The 20,894-nt window shown below is 40.3% G+C and overlaps 1 protein-coding gene across 1 annotated transcript in view; it reads right to left on the bottom strand.

Annotated features, from left to right (window-relative positions):
* ITPR1 (inositol 1,4,5-trisphosphate receptor type 1) overlaps positions 1-14,510 on the bottom strand; it is a 179,973-nt gene extending 165,463 nt beyond the window's left edge. Inside the window, exons 1-7 of the mRNA XM_067544403.1 lie at positions 14,386-14,510; positions 10,743-10,829; positions 6,703-6,861; positions 5,149-5,247; positions 3,712-3,795; positions 3,487-3,633; positions 2,021-2,116 (exon numbers count right to left, since the gene is read on the bottom strand). Of these exons, the coding sequence (XP_067400504.1) occupies positions 2,021-2,116; positions 3,487-3,633; positions 3,712-3,795; positions 5,149-5,247; positions 6,703-6,861; positions 10,743-10,829; positions 14,386-14,478 (765 nt within the window). The 5' untranslated portion in view covers positions 14,479-14,510. The remainder of the gene's footprint in view (positions 1-2,020; positions 2,117-3,486; positions 3,634-3,711; positions 3,796-5,148; positions 5,248-6,702; positions 6,862-10,742; positions 10,830-14,385) is intronic.
* Positions 14,511-20,894: the final 6,384 nt, after the last annotated feature.

The raw sequence follows: 20,894 nt of genomic DNA on the forward strand, positions 1-20,894 counted from the left end.
TTTCACAAATGAAAGCTATTTGACCCACTGGATAAAGACACCATTCAGGACATTTGGTATCAGATGTTGTCTTGAGAAACTTGCTCTTCAGACTCAGGGAAAGAAAATGCATCGAAGAGGAGACGTGTTAGGCTTTCTGAGAAACAGGAAGAGAATGGTTCAGATGCTATACTGATAGGAGGCATTTAAGAATCAAGATACGTAGAAATACACAGCTCTTCAACATGGCTAAAAACCTATTACACCAATTTTCAATATTCAGTCTCAGGATAGAGCACTGCATGCAATGCCTTCCATTCAGGAATAATTTCAACTCTCTTCAGCAGCAGAAAAGCCTTGCATCATCTGTTCATCTGCCAATCAGATACCAGGCCTGTCTCAAGCCCTCCTAAATCAGGGGCAAAACTGCTCTCTTGCCTATACTTACTGAGGACTACCACACCTGGCCACCTTCCTCATAGTCCGGTTTTACGTGATGAAACAGAATCACAGGCAAGTCTAGTTTTCAACCCCCAGGTATAAAATTCCTCAGTGAGATCTAGTTTATTCTGTAGCAGATGCACCTTTTTCTACAGAAGTACACAACACTCAGCTCTTCCGTCTAGCACATAAAGAGCCAATGACTGGAAGCTGAAGATAGACAAATTCAGACTGTGGCCTGTGTTACACAGGAGATCAGACTAGATCATCACAGTGATATCTTCTGGCCTCAGAATCTGTGAGCACATATACTATGCAATCAACTTTTAAAAACAAAAACAAAACAGACACACACAAAAAAAAAACCCACAGAAAGGAAGTTGTGTAGCCAGGAACAGAATGAAGCAACCAACATAGAGACTCAACTAACCAGCTCAGGATATCACTAAAGCTGGGCGGGAAGGACAGAAGGAAATTTTGTGAAAATTGTGTTAAGCTTTTAAATTTTAAAATCCCAATGAAATTTCAAAACATTTCAACCAACTTTAGAAGTTGGTACTAGTTGAGAAAAATCTTCATGTTCCTTTCACAAAATCTATTTTTTGCTATAATATGCACAAATTCAGCAATTTCTCCCATTGTACCTTTGCATGCTAAATGTGTCCATGTTTTTCACAGCTGATTAACCAGCCTATGATCTGCTAAGCAACCTCTATAATCCTCAATCGTGGTTATCCATTTTGTACTTGGCAAAATGCTATCAAGTGTTTTGGAACCTGCTTACTAGAAGAGCATAAAGGAGGATTCTTTTGACTAAATTCTTATATTCTTCATGATGGACTAGATTGCCTTTCTTCACTCCAACCCCCCCTTGCATATTCCCAGCATTATATTTTTACAAATATGCTTGTCTTCTTTTGTTTACAGGTCTATGTTCCAAGATACACACAGAGTGGCGCTAGTTTCAGGGAGTACTCACAGATGTTAACAGTTCACCTTCCAAGCAGTGAAAGCCTTCCAAAATTATACCCATATCAATTTACCATGCCCCTCCCCTTTTCATGACTATTCCCAGAAGGCTACTATAACTCTTAACGTCTCTCTTTTTATGAACACTTCTATGTTCTGTTTGGAAATCAAAGAATCCAGAGAATCCAATAGTGGTTTCATTTATGTTCCGCAAAACAGGTTCCCCGGCCATTCACAGTACAATTAACTCTCCAACTAAAGAACTCATCTTGATTCTGATTGTTTACATAAAATCATGACTTTTCTGTAAAATAAATAGACAATAAATGACATCACCTATTCCGAACAGATAATGCATGGTCATCCCTTTAGTGCAGTGGCCATCCCTTTAGTGCTGTGCTTTTTCCTAGCATCTTTCAAGAAAACATCTGGTTTCATGGGTCTGGCACTCTGATGCTACCTACGCTTGCATAATTTGATCCTTAGTAATAGCGTATCTTCAAACACTTCATTCCTGCACTATTTCCAATCCTCAGTTAGTTAGGCCATCACAGTTTTTTGAAAAGGGATAAAGGAAGACAGCACTGTGAGGAGAAAAGGCAGAGATCGTGGGTCCTCCCATTGAACTTACCTCAGCTGCTAAGTAGTGTCCAGTAGCAAGATGTTTGAACCGGAAAAGGCTATTCCAGTATCCTGCACCACCTCGACAAGGGTCATGTTGCACCACCTGCAAAGAGAGAAAGGCTATATTCTAAATTTCAGTGATTTGCCCCTCAGGTCAGTATTTTTATTCGTCACCTTCAACCATGTGTTGGCAGAATGTGACAGAGCTCAAAAGAAAAAAAAGACACAGTTTAACCCATCAGGTATGGTGGCCACCACCAAGGATGCATCCAAAATGGGTCCAAACAGCTGCTGGTGCACACCTGGATTTTTCAAGTTCTACTTTAATGGGTTTCTCCAAGTGGCTGAATTTATTGGGTAACAAACCGACCATCATTGTGTGCTCTATGTGGAGCCTCCAGAGAATGAAGATAAAAGGCTAAAGGGATATGTTGGCAGAAAGGTAGTTAAAGGAGATTTTTTGGAAGCTTGTGTTGGGCCAACCAGGAGGACTGAACAAACTTACTGAAAGTCAGTTAAGATTCTCTTGTTTTCCCTGATATTCACTTTAGTCTCAAGAGGAAAAAAATCCAAAAAACCAACAGTGGAAATGTTTCAAACTTAACCGTATTATCCCAAAGAAGGGAGTTCTCTAGAACTTTGTATTTGCCCTCAAATCCTCTCAAGAAAAAGTATGGAACTAGGACTATAGACAGGTTCCCAGCTGAAGCATAGGGGAAAGAACCTTTGAATTCAGCGGCTTTACTGCTGGGAAAAATAACTGTCCTCCACTAAAAGGAACCCTTAGCGTTCACACAGGCATGCTGCATGTCATTTAAAGTTACATTTTAAAAGAAAATAATTATCCTAATCATATATAGCTACTTCCAGAACCTAAGCATCTCAAAGTTTTGTCTGTTTTTGTTTTCTAAGAGGTGAAATGTTGGCCAAAACATTGGAGTCATTTTTTTTTTTTTTTTTAAATTAAGACACTAATGAGATGGTTCGATTCCACACAGACACAGAAACAGAGACAAACAAAAGGGTTTAATCTCCCATCAAAGGAGGCCATCTGTACCTACAATATTCCACACTGAACATGGACGTGTTCAGCACATCCAGCAAGACAGCAGACATAATTAGTACTTTGTTAGAATAGTAGTGGTTGGGGAGAAAATAAAGCTTTCATTGATGCCTCGTTTCTTTTTTCTACATTGTGAAGAACTAGTAGTTGGAAAGCACCTTGCCGAAGCGTTTAAAGTCAGAACCATGTTTTTGGGGTTTTTTTTTTTTTTTTTTTTAAACACAATATGCAAAGTAAAGAAAAAAAAATCCAGCCATGCTAGTAAACAATGGAATTTTTTTGTCTTGAAACTTTGAAGCCTGGAAAGAAGTCTTACTTAAAAAAAAAAAAAAAAAAAAAAAAAATCTTGTGGAGCAAGGTTTTAAATACAAGCACCAATCGTTACAGTAAAACCACGATGCCTTCCTTACCTCGACTTCCCACAGTGCTTTTGAACTAGTTGCAGAAGTGGCCGACTGTCTCCCCGTGGTTCTCAGGAAGACATGCTGCTTCTTTCTGTGCTCATCACAAGTCAGAAACTTCTCCTGCTCTGCATGAAACAACCTTACCACATCTCCCTATCAAAGCCAAGACAGAACAATCAATACAGACACCGCAGATTAAAAAGCCAGAGCAAAATGCGTTTCTGAACTTACCCCTTTTAAAATATCATCTTTGTTATCACTCCATTTCATGAAAAGGACTATTTTCCAGCTTGTGTTGCAGTTCACAGAGTTGACCTAAAACAAAAACTAGTATCACTAGGGGTATGTGAACAGCTGCCTTTTTTCTTTACAGTGGAAAGAGGATTTGAACGGAATATTGCAATCCTTGTTTATTACTGCATGAAATTAAACAACAGTCTAGAAAGATTGTGGCCTGCATTCAAACCTGCAGTAAACCACAATAACTACAGTTCATGTTAGTACCTAACTTGTTACATGGACACCTCATCTAGCTAGGTCATGAGCAGAGCTGGGTGACACTTTTCAGACAATTTATCCACCAAAAAAGTCAGTCTTGATTGACGCAAAACTATTCATAAATCTGACACCAAATAGTTTTGTCCAGAAAAAAAAATAAAATACATCAGGCTAGATTTACAAAATGGAGGGGTGGGAATGCTTCCCCCCAATAAACTTTTAGCCCACTGACCGGGGATCTAAGAGATCCAGCTTCAAATCCTCACTCTGGGGCAGAGATTTGAACCCTGGTCTCTTGCTTCCCAGGTGAATGCCTTAACCACCAGACTATAGGCTGTTCTCAGGTAAATTTCTCAGTCTGTCCTATTTAATCTCTTCCACTCTATTTAAGTAATCATTTACTGGAGCAAAGACTTGAATTTGGGTCTCCCACATCCCAGGCAAGTGCCCTAGCCACCAGGCTCCATAGACACTCACACTCTCTCTGACCCAAGGACTAGTGAAGCAGCTCCAAGAGAAGGGTTTGAGAGAATATCCTCGCTTGGTGCTTAGGGGACTCCTGGGGTGTGAGAGACCCAGGTTTGAATCTCAGTTCTGAACAGGTATTTGAACCCAGGTCTCTGCTCTCAACATTGTTTCAGACTGAACAAACAGGGTTCATTTCACCACAAACATTTCAGAATTTTCAGACTAAGTTCGACCCAAAACTAAATTTTTTCTACATGTTTCAGAACTGCCACCAACCTGACAAACAAAAACCAGTTGTTATTTGCCCAGCTCCAGTCATGATCATGGCAGATTTTGCAGAAAAGTACATTTCAGTTATTTTCTGTTCTTACAGCCAAGCATTTCGGCAGAACGCGCCAAGCTCTTATCTTTGTTCCATAGCTTGTTATTTACCTAACAGACCTACTCTTACTGACTGCGGCCCAGCTGTTTACCACCAGGAAGGACGACAGAAATACTGCCTCCAGGGTTAATAGTATTGTTACTTCACTAATAGGGTCAGAAGATGTGCTATACAGCCATGCAGTATACCCTCTGCAGCATGGTAACAGGGAACTTTGCTTCCACAACACGTGCTCAGTTTAGTTGAGAACTCTATTTACACCAAATTTCTGGGCCACCACTGCACTAATAGGCCCAGCTTTTGATTTATTTTACAATTACCTCATTGCACCCAGGATTATCAACCAGTTGGTGACTACTCGCATGAAGAGGCTGGCCAGCATTAACAGGATTCAGGACCACCTTGTCTCCAATGACAACCTGAAGAGAAATATGTTGTGATCAGATCCAGAAATGGTCCCCAGAGATACTTTTTTCTGGTCGTAAGCAATGAGGTTAGTCCACTTGCTTACCGTTTAGAGAGGTTTCATGCAAAGTAAATAAGACAGACATTTGTCTCTTAAAAAAAACACTGACAACTTCAGAAGAAAATGGATGTTTATGATGCTCAGAGTTATTTAAGGCTTAAAGACACCTACACAACTGGGCTGAGTGGCATATAAAGGAAAACTACAATTTCCTCTGACTAATTTTTTGTCTTCCATACTGTTATTTCAGTGCCTGACATTAACAATTAATTCCTAAAATCAAAGGTCATCCAAAAAAATCCTCCTCCTCCATAAGAAGTTGATAGGTCCTAATGTACTCAATTAATGAGGTCCACCAATCCGTAGACTCAGCAGAGATGTGTGGTAAGGTAAGTGCATTTTACCTTGGAAGGTAAAGGTCCCATGTATCCTTCCAGGACAGTTTATTTAGCCAAAGCCTCCCAATCTTACTTGAAGCCAAAGAAGTCGATAACAAAAATCTTAAGTGAGAGACTTGAATTGCTCTCAACACAGAGAAAGGGGAAATTATTTGAGTTTACATGAAGTTTCTTCTTTTTAAATTAACTAAACAGAAACTACATTAATCTTCAAGGTACCTTCCAGTAATAATGAAATAAAAGCAAGGACGTTCAGTTAAGGTTGAAATAAACTCCCATACTATGTTATGTGTAGTGGTGGGATAACTATACTGAAGTAAACTGCCTAGTCTACATGGATATGGCCATGCTGTATTTGACGGAATCTACTCTGTTTAAATGCCCTCTATCAGCATATTGAAGTCCTTGGCTCCTCTTGCGTATAGGCTGACGAGTTGTGCCAAAGTTCATCATGGCTTTGTGAGGCAGATAATCATCTACTTGGGACTATGGAATGACAACCAAGTTAATTCTTGTGCACCCAACATGGGAACAGAATGGAGATCTCCTGAGATTAAAAAGTAGGGCATTAACTCAGAACTAAACAAACTTCCACACCTCCCACAAGCAAAGCAACCACTTAGTCTTAATCTTGACAAAATTCCTGATACAGAAATTTATAATGGAACCTGAAAGACTCATAACTGCAACGCCGTGAACCAGGATAGTAATTATATTTGTTCTAAAGCTATTCAAGTGACTTAACATTTTGTGCCATTTTGAACTCGGTGGGAATTTAGAAGGCTACTGTATTTAGATTCCATATTCCTTTCAAGCTTAAATCGTTTCTTGTTTGCAATTCACTAGTTACCATAGTGATTCTCCTCCCACACTGTTCAGCACAAGAAAAAGGCTGTTCCTGTAATATTATAAAAACCCGTGCATTTAGTTAGTCAAAAGTAAGGAAGCTACTGATACATTGCATTTTATACCAAATAATGCATGTTCTTCTGATGCTCATCTGCACTTACACTGTCTCCTATGGAACGCAATTTGTAGAAAGGCTGTATGTAGAACCAGGAACCCTCATTTCCAGCTTCATCCAGGGTCACCCTCATAGCATTCTTCTCTAGAAGAGCTGGAAGTCTCTTATTTACTGTCAAGTATTTGTTACTTTTTAAGTGCAGCAGCTAGAACAAAAATTAGAGTTTGTTTCTGTAAAGGCTGATCTTATCTCCCTTTGATAAACACGGACTAAAACTATAGAATAGTCTGACAATCTGATCATAATACATGGAAATTAACTTACGATGCTAAGATTGAATAGTACACTGGCCATAACAAATCCAAAGACAAATGGACTTTTTGTTTTTAGACATCTGATAGTAGGATTTAGACTGGTTCATGGCATTTAAGAGCTTCAGTTAGTGTAAGGGTTCATATCACACTAATGGACAATAGAGAACTGCCATTGACAATTATGCTTCTATATTTCAGAGGTCTGATACCCAGGACCACGAGATGTTGGTGACAGAACTGTTTTTCCTCATGGGGGGTGGGTGAGGCTGCTCTCATGTGGCTGTGCTCATTCTGGAGATGGGAGACTAATGAGGTTCGCTATGAACATTTCTTCTCTCCTTATGAGGTGCCGTTTAATCCTTTTGTTTCAATACACCATAAGACATCACATATAATCATTACTATACTGGTGATACGTACCTATGGGATATGACAGGCCATCTCTTTAGTAGCCCAGTTGTTTAGCTCTCAGGTTGATTTGGATTAAACTTAACAAGGTTGCATTGTAACCTTTTGCTTTGGATGTTTGGAAGCCTTTTGATGTCCGTTGGCTGTTTGAGCAGGCTCATTATTCACAGAAGACATCTGCCACTGGGGAGGCTCCTACAGAACTGGGGTATCTCTGATAACTAGGCTGGGCAGAATTCCATTTTTTTTTTTTAAATAAAAATCAATGGAGAATAGCAATGTTTATTTTAAACATTTATTTCTATTTTTATCTATTTAAATTTTCACAGTGTGGGAACTACAGGGCAAGTCAGACAATAACTGTTTAATGACAGCAGACATTGAGATTCAAAAAATTAAAGCTTTACAACCATTAAAACACAAAATGTTGTCAACATCACACATCATAGAATCATAGGACTGGAACCTCAAGAGGCCATTTAGTCAGTCCCTTGCACTCATGGCAGGACTAAGTATTATCTCTAGATCATCCCTGACAGGTGTCTGTCCAACCTGCTCTTAAAAATTTCCAATGACAAAGATTCCACAACCTCCCTATGCAATTTATTCAGTTCTTAACTACCCCGACCGTAAGGAAGTGTTTCCTAATTTCCATCCTAAATCTCCCTTGCTGTAATTTAAACCCATTGCTTTTTGCCCTATGCTCAGAGGTTAATGAGAACAATTGGTCTCCCTCCTCCTTGTAATAACCTTTTATGTACTTGAAAACTGTTATGACCCCTCCTCAGCCTTCTATAGATTAAACAAATCGAATTTTTTCTATCTTCCCTTATAGGTCACGTTTTCTAGACCTTTAATCATTTGTGTTGCTCTTCTCTGGTCTGTTTTGAATTTGTCCACATCTTTCCTGAAACGTGACACCCAGAACTGGATGCAACACTCCAGCTGAGGCCTAATCAGCGCAGAACAGAGTGAAGGAATTACTTTTCGTGTCTTGCTTACAACATTACTCCTAACGCATCCCAGAATGAGGTTTGCTTTTCTTTGTTTTTGTTTTTTTTGCACAAGAGTTACATTGTTGATTCATTGTTTAGCTTATGATCCACTTTGGCTCCCAGATTCCTTTCTGCAGTACTCATTCCTAGGGAGTAATTCCCCATTTTGTATGTGTGTAACTGATTGTTCCTTCCTAAGTGGTGTACTTTGCAGTTGTCCTTATTGAATTTCATTCTATTTACTTCAGACCATTTCTCCAGTTTGTTCAGATCATTTTGAATTTTAATCCTATCCTCCAGAGCACTTGCAATTCCTCCCAGCTTGGTATCGTCCACGAACTTTTTAAGTGTATTCTCTATGCCATTATCTAAATGATTGAAGATAGTTAACAGAACCGGACCAGAACTGATTCCTATGGTACCCACTTGATATACCCTTCCAGCTTGACTGTGAACCACCGATAACACCCCTCTCTGGAAATGATTTTCCATCCAGGGCTGCACCCACCTTATAGTAGTTCCATCTAGGTTGCATTTCTTTATGAGGTCATGTGAAACAGTATCAGAAGCCTTATTAAAATCAAAATATACCACATCTACTACTTCCACCCATCCACAAGGCCTTTATCCCGTCAAAGAAAGCTATCAGGTTCGTTTGACACGATTTGATCTTGACAAATCCGTGCTGATTATTACTTATCTTATCTTCTGGGTGTTTGCAAATTCATTGCTTAATTATTTGCTCCATTATCTTTCCGGGTACTGAAGTTCAGATGACTGGTCTGTAAATCCCCGAGTTGTCCTTATTCTCCTTTTTATAGATTGTCACTATATTTGCCCTTTTCCAGTCCTCTGGAATCTCTCCGGTCTCCCATGACTTTTCAAAGAGAATTGCTAATGGCTCAGGTATCTCCTCAGTCAGTTCCTTGAGTATTCTAAGATGCATTTCATCAGGCCCTTGTGACTTGAAGACATCTAACTTGTCTAAGTAATTTTTAACTTGTTCTTTCCCTATTTTAGCCTCTGTCAAAACATTCAAATTAAATTTCCTTAAATCAAATTCTAGTAAGCTCTCTAGCAGAATTTTTCTTACTTGGCCTATCTGTACATTTCAATTATCAACAGAAATATTTTTGGTCACTGTCTGTGCGCACGCGCATATGTATGGTGAAGTCAATGTTTACCAATAAAAATCTAATCCTTCCAAGCCTACGCGCAACTGCTCTCAGTATGGAGGCACAATTTATGAGTGTTTATCAATGCTTATTACAATCTCTGGTTCTCCTGAAAAACTGACAGATCCCTCTCTCAGATGAGGATCATGTCACAGACTTTTATCATTCCAATGTGACATTTGGGCTAGAATACTGTAGTGCATTCTTAATCAGGCTTTTCTTGACGTTATCCCCACGGCTGTAATAGCTGCAGAACAGGAATGCTTGCCTTCTCCTTACAAGAGGGGAGAGAGGAAATCTGTTACCTTTACTCCCTGCAATCCTACTCTGGCTACTGGTATGGTCAGAGGATACAATGCAAAGTATTTGCATAGGAAGCCCTACATAATCTTAAATCCAAATGCTTACACTGTTCTCTTGCTCTACACTTCCTCCTGGCAGTTGTGATCAGATGAGGTATGTCTGCTTTCCGTCCCTGTGTTCAAAAGGGAACAGAGAACCCTGAGTTGCTGAATGCCCTAGGTGGTCCTAAATCCTTCACAGGCTGCATTTAAGGCATGACAAGGCTTGTCCTTGATTATTATTACTACAACACTTTCCCAATATCGTGTTCCTGGATTTGTTACTTTCATTGCTCTTCTTTGCATCATCTGGGAATCAATCATCTTTATCAAGTGGGGGTGGCTTGCCCGAGGTCTACTGCACCAAATCTACCTGTTCAGGGTGGACTACCGTTGCATTAATGGGTTGATTATTTTGGTTCTTCTGTTTTGTACTGGGTTTACTATATGGTGCTGTACAGCATTTGGGGGATAGAGTAGGGTTAAAATGAAAGAGGGTCTAGAGAAGTGTACAATACTGTATTTGCCATCTACCACATTGCCAGGTCAAGGCAAAGCAAAAGAATGAAGGGTATTCTAGTTTAAACCATTCAGATGGTGTTTTTAAAAAGGTAACATTTATGGCATGATAAAAATGCATCCATTTTAGAATCTCACAAGGCACACCGAGCCACAAATGCAGCTGTTTCCTCAGAGTATCGTGCTACTGGATAACCCTGTCATGCCATGCAAGTCACCACACTCAAGTCCCGGAATTCCACTATTTTGAAGAATAATTGTACCTTGGTGGTTCAAGCAAGATCCTAAAGAGCTGTCTTACAGAGTAGACAGCGTGAACAGGGCCACAGCGTACCTGGATAACATTGCCATACTGGATAACTGTTCCCAGCAGTTTCCTGTTTTCAGTCTCATTCTGTTTCTTCTCCAAATCTGCCGCATGCTGAAATGTAAGAAGGAAATTATGGAGATAGAAAGTGTTGTTATAAACAGTGCTGGCAATTACTGTAATAAAACATCAAGGTACTTCATACAGTTGAAACATTTGTAATCATTTGAAGCGGAGGATCATATTTCATCTCTTACAATTTTTGGGAAGGAAAATGACTGACTCTGTACTATTTCACCAATATTGAAGTGAAGCAGCAACTTTGAGGAGCCCATGTTTTGACTTCAAACTGAGTTCATAAAAGCAAGAGATGGGATAGTACTTCCTAGAGTCTGGTACAGCACAAAAAATTCCCTGGACTTGCTCTGCTGCAATGCCTTTCAATTTCAACCTGCTGTATCCCTGATAATTGAATTCTGGGTCTTTTTATCCAATAGACATTTTGACCAGAGGGAAGCATCCTTAAAGATGATATGAAGAAATCAAATTTGATTTACAACCTACTCACATAAGGATCTGAACCCTAATGCAACAACCTGGCGAATGCCCTAGTTTGTTACCATATCTCTTCACTCTTCATTGTATTTTCAGACTTGAGCAACTTACACCATGTTGTTTTCAAAGCACTTTGTTTTGTAAAAGTGCACTGGGTTCACTTAACACCAACGCCAGAGGAAAACATAGATTTTAGGGAAGAACTCACTGAGATCTGATGTCAGAGAGCGATTTAAACTAGAATGCATACATTTTAAAAAAAAAGTCTATGCATCAACTGTTTTAATTCTCAAAACTTCTGCAACCACTCTAGAACTCACTCCTGCTCAGATACCTGTGGATGATGCTTGTGAGATAAAGATGTGCAATGATAGGCATTAGCATAGCTAAGAGCAATAGTGAGTCCTGTGTTCGTAGAAAATAATTTTGCTTCCTTATAATTTCATATACTTCTTTTAGAACTTACGCTGAGTAAGACAACTGGCTTTCTCCATGAGACTTTCAAATGTAACTGTATATTTCAGTACAAACAGTATAATGCAGGACAATTTAAAATGCTTAAAGATCTCACATTGGGACTCCTGATTTTAGATTATTCTACAGTGAAAAGGTTGCTTGAAATCTGATATTAACTTTGGACCCAATTCCACAAGACCCTGAGTGCCCTCTGCTCCCAAGAACATCAATGAAAGTGGAGGACATACATCTCCATGCAGAATTGGTCCCTACCTTTATATTAATAGAACCAAATTATCCATTGTGTATAGGCACAAATGAACAAACAAGATAAGTGCAGGTATATTTCAAAAGCTTAAACTGAACAGACAACGAGGGTACGTCTTCACTGACAGTGGCAAATTCACCGTAACTCCTGTTGACTGCCGCCGAATTTTAAGGTATGTGTAGACCAGGCCTGAGTATGTCAACCCACTGGAAAGAATACATTTTATTTACTGACCACTAGATGTCAGCTTTTCAAACAGCACTGATGTTTGATACCAGTCAAAGTCAAATGTCCCAGATTTCTAAATCCCTTAAATGGCATTAATTTAAAATAACCTGACCTCAGAACTGGATGCTCCACAGTAGTTGATAATAAATTCCAACAGTAGACAAATACAAGCCTAAAAAGGGAAAATGATGAAGAATATATCTTGGATCACTAATGTTTCCTTAAAGACTACCATGAACTGATCAAAAAACAGGAGTAGGAAATAGTAGGCATTTTTTGCCCTGCAACAATATTAAGACAATAGGATTGTTCCAGTATCTTCTGTGCTATCGGTACATGCATAAATTGACACAAGTGACCATGAGTTTCATGCTGCTGGGAGGGAACTAAGTTGTGAACTATGAATCACACACAAATGCACATGCATACGACCAAATTCTACTCTCTACGACCTTCAGCGAAGTTGAGTGGGTTTAAAAGATGACAATTTTGCACACACACTGTAAGGGTGACGCAAACTGAACCATTAAATCATTCATTTATATTGGAATAGTAAAATTTGGCTATTTTGTATTAATGTTTCTTCACTGTGATTAATCACCATGAGACTCACGTGGTACACTTGACAGGGGAATTGACACTGACCACAATGGGAATTTGGTTTGTTCCTAAAGATTAGGATCAGGCCCTACGTATCTGAACTGACTATATTAAAGAGAGAAAATCAATCATGGCAGAAACGTGACAGCCCACTGTTATCTGGCACCACTGCAAGGGTTCCCACCCCACCCCACCCACACACACCCACACCCACACCCACACCTGACCGTTTAGGACATATCCTCTATTTGTTTTACTTTGTGGGCTTTAGAAAGATAATCTGCAGCATTAATTTCTTTATACTTATAGCTGACTTCTACTCTGTTTGGGAGTCGGGTAGGATACTCGTAAGGTATTGACTCTACAAATAACTTCCCAAGCATAAAATTAAAATCATAGCTTCAAAAAATAAATAAATAAATAGACAAATAATTGAGGCACACACACACAGACTCTGTCTACATTTGCCGTGAAATTCAGCAGCAGTAAACAGGAGATACACAAATTACTCTATATAGAGTAGCTTGCATATCTCCCATTGACTTCTTAACTTCTACTTACCGTGGTGACCCTGTCTACACTTACCTCCGAGATTCGGCAGCAGTCGGCGACAGTTACGCAAGCTATGCAAAAAAATTGTGTAACTCCCGTCGACTTCTCTGCTCCTCTTCAGTGTGCCGTCTTCACTGCACTGCACCACTTCTGAAGGTGGTCTTAGTATGTCGATTTCTGGATCAACTGAGCGGGTCCTCACGGTCCGCTCAGTCGAGCCAGAGAAATCGAGCTGATGGCGGCGACTTAGCCACCATCAGTGTAGCCGTAGCCAGTGTCTTCAGTTTGCTGCGCAGATGGGAAATGCCCTCCCATCGACACAGCGTTACTCCACCTGGCGGAGGTGGATTAGCAGCTTCAATTTCCGGGCCGACTGAGTGGGTCTCCACTTCTGCTCAATTGATCCGGATAAATCGATCTAACAGCGGTGAATTTGCCACAGTCGGTGTAGACATAGCCTCGGTCTTTGTGCAACAAAGGAGTAGGGCCACCACATGGCTTTCTGCAAGTGATATTTTCCTACAGGGGAGTTCTATAGTTTAGTGTACTGAGTTTATTGTACTGTCAGCTTAACACAGGCTTTGACAGACTAAAAATATTTGGACTTGTAATTTTAACATGAAGTGCTCCAGCCATATAATTTTAAAGGTAAATATAGTTTATTTAGCACTAAAGCTGGTGCTGTCAACATACAATAGTTAAATTACTCAAAGCAATTACTTAGAAACTTAAAATTGAAACCTGTTCTCTTACCAGGTTTTAATTGCTGGATATACATGCAAGCTTGTTTCAGTAAGAGCAGCCATCACAGGTAATTAATTAGATAAAATTTGCAAACACATATGGAAGATGAAATCTGGGGCCTAACAACATAGAACTGGAGTTCACAAACCTTTCCCTAGCAATACCCACATGATCAGTCCCACTCAACTTAATGGGCCATATCCTCAGGTGGTGTAAATCATCATCGCTCCCCTGACTTCACTGCAGCTTACCAACGTTAATACTTACATGTAGTTTATTGAGTAGCACTGCATCTGTAGTGCTGTTAGCTCCTGGTTTTGCTGCTTTCCAGAATTGCTTCTGTGCAGAGTACCGGTTCATAGGGCATAGCTTAAACAGGCAATCTACAAAAATATAGGAAATAGAGAGACTGCTTTAGCCATTCAGAGTTATCCACTGTTTCCCCCTTTTACTTTTAATATTGGCCACAAAATTTCCACTACAGGGAAAGGTTTATAAAACAGATTCCAGGAAAACTCCGTGTCAAAGACTGAGATGCTTTTTTTGGGTGACATCAACGTTGCCCCATGAATGGTTAAAAAAAAATTAATTAAGTGTTGCTGCCAGACTTGCAAATCAAGACCAGAAAAAGCTAAAACTTAACCAGTTCCTGTCAAAAATTCCATCATGTGGAAGGGAGAATTTCAGTCAGTAGTTTAAGCTGGGTAAAATGTCTCAAGCTTTTCCCATGCAGATTTACCCAAGTTTTCAGAATCAACATATTAAAAACGTTCACACTAAGAACACCCGCTCTCACCAATACAGAGGTTTTGAGCCTGGGATCTCAAAGTGCTTTCCAAAGGTATGAGTTTCATTATCCCTACTGTATAGCTGGGGCAACTGATGCAAAGAAAAGTCCAGTGACATTTCCAAGATCACAGCAAGTCAGCAGGAGAGCCAAGCAGACTCAATCCCATGCCTTGTCTTCTCGAACATGGCATGGAAAATACATGTCAGTCTGAAAATTTCCAGTGTACCCATCACTGGCACCTGGGAACCAAAGCAAGAAAATTGTGGATCATACAGAAGTATCTTTTTTTAATAATCCTAGCTACTGTTTAGAAAACATTCTGACTAGCAAAAATTCAGTATGACAGCTGATTAGCCGTATTACAAATAAGTTTCTATATAAATGAGATGCTAACTTATCAGTAAAATAACTAAATTAGTTGCACTTTTTTCTTGTCAGTTGCTAAGCAACTGACAATGCAAAAATTAAATTAAGCTATTCAAATTTAGTGCCTGAAGTGAAGTAACAGAAGTTTAATAGCCAAATGCGAAGACAGCTGTTCCAGGCGCCTCTTCGGCAATTATGTGGAAATAAAATTAGAGGCTGCTAGTTATATAATGAATTTAAAAGCTACCCTTGGATTCATACAATAACGGAGGAGTAATGGAATTTGAAGGCCAGATAGCTAAGGGAATATCCACCTTAGAGTCTATTCTGTAACATTACAAGTTCCACAGGGAAAACTTCCTGGGATACATGTTCTAATCCCCTAGAGAAAGAAAATAAACCAACTCCAGGTTTAGGCATTTAATTTCATGTGAGATCTTTTATAGCTGGTACAGATACAACACCTGGATTAAATTAATAGGAAAATTCAAGAAACTCCGAGAACTAGCAGCACAAGTTGAAGGCAACACAGGTGATAATGCACCCAAATTTTCAGAACTAGGCTGGAACAAGGTGCACACTAAGCTGCCAAATGGTGGCTCATTATAAAAAGAAATGAAGTAGAGTCCTATATTAAGTTAATTTGGGGATATGTGCTGACATTGGCACTAGAAAGAGCTCAAGTACATCAATCCACAGGGCCACTTAAATATTGATTCATAGCCGTCCGATGCGTAACAGATGTGAGAAATGCAGTGCGCATTAAGCTTTCAAGTTATGTTCTTTCCAAGACAGTTGCATTTTTAACTTTACATAAAAATGATTTGTGGAGATTGACAGCATAAAACAGGATTTAAAAGCCAATGCAAGTTGGTACTTTCAACTAAAACTATGCTCTGTGAGCAGCACACCTGTAATAAGAATTTCTATTTCTACTTAAGCCATCAGTTCACACAGTGCCAGCAATTAACACAAAGCATTGCACAGCAGAATTAATCATAGACTGACTTTGGTCATACAGTAAGTGCATTTTCTAAGCCAGAAGTGTTGTATTTTGAAGTCAAGTTGAGCAAAATAAATTCCTCGGTAGTGTTTTCTTTTTCTTAAAAAGAAATGTTTGACCTTGTCCACTGGAATAGAAACACATGATGCAACGAGGGGAAAATAATGCAAAATACTTTGTCCAGAATTCTCTCTCTACTTAAAAAGCTAGAAATCTAAAGCAAATATTAAAAGCACTTGACCCCCTATTTGAATATTTGTTTTGGGAAATCTAATTCTTAAGTGCTTGAGATAAACATAGCCTTATTTGCCACCCACCAATCAAACACAAAACCCTTCTAAATATGGATATACCTTATGTAGGGATTACAGCCTGAACTTCATGGATTTTATGACCCAACAGGCTCTTCGATAGCTAAATTCCATGAGCCTATGAACCTGCTAAATTTGTATTTATCTATGTCCTCACTGTATATCAGTCACAGTTAACAGTACAGAAAAACAATTACGATCGTGGCTGTATTCAACACAACGTAATCCGCTACATTACAAGTAGCTGTGGAACATAAAGATCTATAAACAAGTGTTAAACGTGAATTTAAAACCTCAACACTCCTGGAAGGTAGATTATTATATCCATTTTAAAGGTCCACAAAGGGGGCCACAAAGGGCACCACAATGAGGCTCCGCCGACACTACGAGCTAGGAGTGAGAGTCCCAGCTCATGCAGACATATCCACGCTGCCTCTCATCTGAGCTCCAGTGTTAAAAATAGTCAAGTAGCCACAGTAGTACGGGTAGTGGTGGTACCATGCTAGCCACCCTGCATACAAACCCACCTGAAGCCTATGGTACATACATCAGGGCTGCTAACGCCTGCCACTGCTGCTGCTACCTGCGATGCCATGGCTGCAGCGCTATTTTTAGCATGCAGGCTCAGCACAAAGCTAACCTGAGTATATCTATGCAAGCCAGGAATCACACCCCAGCTCCAGATGTGGACATAGCCTGCCTGAATGGCAGAGGTGAAAACAGAATCCTTAGCAGAAGTTCCCAGTTTCCTGCCACAAAAAGCCCTTTTCCCCCCTTAGATAATTCTTCACCACACAAGGAGTCGTTCTGAAAAGAAAATAATTTTCTTCTATAAAGTAACCTAACCTGACAGAATATAGTTTTCCATGCTGCTGACAAAAACAAAACAAAAAAAAGACTGACTCAGTGGAACGGGGGTACACTAATTAAGAGGCTAAAGCAGCAAAATTACGGTTTTCCAGCAACTGAAGGGGGAAATGCTCTGTATCCAAAAACTCTTTCAGAGCAGACACCAACACTGCAGGAGCAATGGATGAAAGAGTTATGCATTGCTGCACTCACTGATGATGCTTTCCCCCATATTTAGCAATGTCCCCAAAAGATATCATGACCACTGTCAGATGCTTCTAATATTGACTTCCTCTCACTCTACTACTGTGCTGGCCTTAGTGATGAAACACAGATACACACCAAAATTACATTAAAGGAACAATAAGGTTGCAAAATCAAGCACTCAAAAGTTAGGAAGTACCAGAATTAAACTCACCAGTGCAACCTTAATTCACTCCTCCCCTTTGTGCAGATGCATCATGACAGTTTTAATTACATGACCACATCCTATTTTTTCCCACATGAGCCCTGCCTCATTCAGTGCTCAGAATTGATAGCACTCATTTCATGATCAGCTATTCAATATTTTGTTTTCTACTTGCTCAATTTGTTGTTAAATTTTAGGCATATTAATCCATCCCTGCTCTGAAAACAGAATTATTAAATTTCCTCATGGGCTTTCTGTGGCGCTTATTATAGTATCTGAGTACTTCCCAAATATTTATTTATTTTTATCATCATCGTCTCCTCCATTTTACAGATGTGGAAAGGAGGCACAGAGAGATAAAGTCAAAAGTATTCACTCAATCAGTCTGAAGGGCCTAGGATCTGATATTTCAGAGTGCCTGGCATCATAAAGCTCTTTATATGTTCAGAGAACAACTCCCACTGATTTCAGTTGCAGAAGTGCTGAACACTCACAAATCAGGCTCTAGGATCTCAAGTCAGGCAGAAAATGAGGAATGTGTAATTAGTGACTACCTCTGAAACAACTGGCTTAAGCCACTTGACTAGCATCACACATCAACTGTTTGTCAAAGGCATGGAGAGAATCCAGTTCTCCAGGACAGCAGTCAACTGTCTTAACCAGAAGACCATCCTATCTCTTTCTGTAATCCTCTACACATCTTCCAAGGAGACCATGGCACACACCTACGTAGAGTGCATCAGATGGCAGCCTCTCCTCCAGGACAGTCCTTGCTGTACTTTTCCCTGCATCTCCTGATCCTGGCACACCCCATCCCTGGCTCCTCAAAGTTGCAGGACCTCCTCATCAACTTCCTATGGCAATGGCCAAGATGGCCATCCATCATACCAGGAGGAGGAAGTTGGATAGGGAGGTACTCTGCGACTGTGGAGCCTATTTCCGTTCCCTTGTTCAGTCACATCTCCAAGCAGAGTTCCTCTGGGCAGTATCCATTGACTCCCCTTAGATGCCTTTCAGGAGCAGTGGGCAATGTCAGTGGTTCTCGGTTTCATGTCCCCTTCTAGTTACCTGATTTTCACCCTAGGACTTCACTCCCATCCCTCTTTTTTCATTTGTGGTCCCTTGCAATAACTTGCAGCCTGGGTTCACTGCCCCTTCTCCCCTTAGGTTGAGAGGGAGGGCCTCTAGCTATAAGCAGGCTTCAGCCCACCACCTCCTGGAACCATAATAAGTGCACACCTTCCAAATTCTGCAACAAATGAGGCAAGGGTCCTACAGATAACAACAGTCTCCTTCACTAATTAACCCTGATTTATCCCAAGAGCAGGTCCATCCTGTGCAGTGAATAAGGCAGGGGTCCTAGAGAAAAAAAAATAGTATGTGATCATGTAATTAGAGACTGTCTCAACATATATGCACAAAGAGGCTGAAGTAAGGTTGCACAGGCAACCTTAATTCTGGCATTTCCAAACTTCTGAGTGCTTGACTTCGCAGCCTTAATAATGTTCTTTTAAACAGAGGACTTTTCTGCACCTAGGGTTTTGAAAAAACAAATGAAAACAACAGAAATTAAATCATATGGCTTCATACTGACACCTGTGGCGACAGTATAATATCTAGTGACTGGCTCTCGCCCCCTCCCGCTCGGCAATTACAGTAGACCTGAGACCTAACCTTATCGGGACCTTTACTGACACACCTAAGATAGCACGTCTGAAATGGCAAACAATGGGATGTTGCAAAAAGCCCAGGGCAGCCATTGGCTGTTACGAATACTGCACACCTCTCACGAACAGGGGCAGCTATCGGCTGTTACGAATATTGCACACCCCTCATGTACCAAGCACAGCCCGAGTACATAATAACTGCTGCATTTCGGCGGGTCTGGCAGAAGAGCTGTCGGCCCGCCAGACTGATCACCTGGAGCTGCTACCTCTTCCCGCCCCCGAGTCCTCTGCTAGGCGAGAGTTGAGTCAAGTGTAACCGGTCCGAGTTTTGAACCCGAGCTTTTCTCGTGTCCCCCATTGGTCAGGCGTCATGACCCTGTTCCTCGTGGTGGTAAGATTTTAAATAGTACTCTTGTTATAGTTTTCAGGTATTAGTAACATTAATTTGATTATACTTTTGAAACTCATATAATCATTATTTAGTGTACTCTGTGTCTTGTTCTTCTTTTAATCTGCTTAAATCCCCCTGTTAAGGAAAGTAGATAGTTCTGTTATATGTATTGTTCCTTTTCCTCTCGTAAAACTTCACATCCCCTTGGCCCCAAATAAACTTGTAAATAGTTAAGAAACTGTTTTCTCAGCGTGGTGCTTGGTAATCAGGGGATCCCTTTACCTGTCTGCAACAACACCCTCCTGCATCATCAGCATTGGATGATTGGTCATTGGAGCCACTATGCAGGCTTCTACCACTTGAACTAATGGAGTAACTGACAGAGGATTACAATCTAGTACTGCTATGCAGACCAGCACTAGATGGGGATGAGAGAGACACTTGGCCAGTGGGTTTCACGTATTCCTGCTGACAGCAGAGGAATGGCGAGACTCATAAATCTCAGGTTCCATTCAAGTCTCTGGAGGAGAGTGTTCTCTAGTGGGCACAGATTCTCCTGCTCATTTCCCTCAAGTCTAACCCCTTCTATCCCTTTCTATCCCAACAGGTCCAGTTCTGTGTCTAACCCATCCCTGGATCCTCATCCCAGTCCCAAATCCTCAGGCTTCTAATCCCAGTCTTTCTACCCAGCCCCTGAAAGAATGTGTCCTGAGGACAGGTCTTAAGAGTGCATTTTTGCAAGAAGTCTAAGAAAAAGTGTGGCATTCGAGTGAAAAACTGCAAGGCATGATTTTTCCAACTCTTATTGTCTCTGTATCAACTCATGTTTAATCAAACCACCATCAGAAATTCAAATAGTGCTCTCAATTTATATTCTAAGCTTTAGTTTTTGGCATTTCATTGAGATGTTTATGAAAAAGGTTTGGAGCACCTGTTAAACTGAATTCTCTAACACCACCTTAATTATGGCACAGCACATTATAATGAACC

This window comes from Emydura macquarii, unplaced genomic scaffold, assembly GCF_026122565.2.
Source record: "Emydura macquarii macquarii isolate MOO-44397 ecotype Brisbane River unplaced genomic scaffold, CSIRO-AGI_Emac_v2 contig_968, whole genome shotgun sequence".
NCBI classification, from domain to species: domain Eukaryota; kingdom Metazoa; phylum Chordata; order Testudines; family Chelidae; genus Emydura; species Emydura macquarii.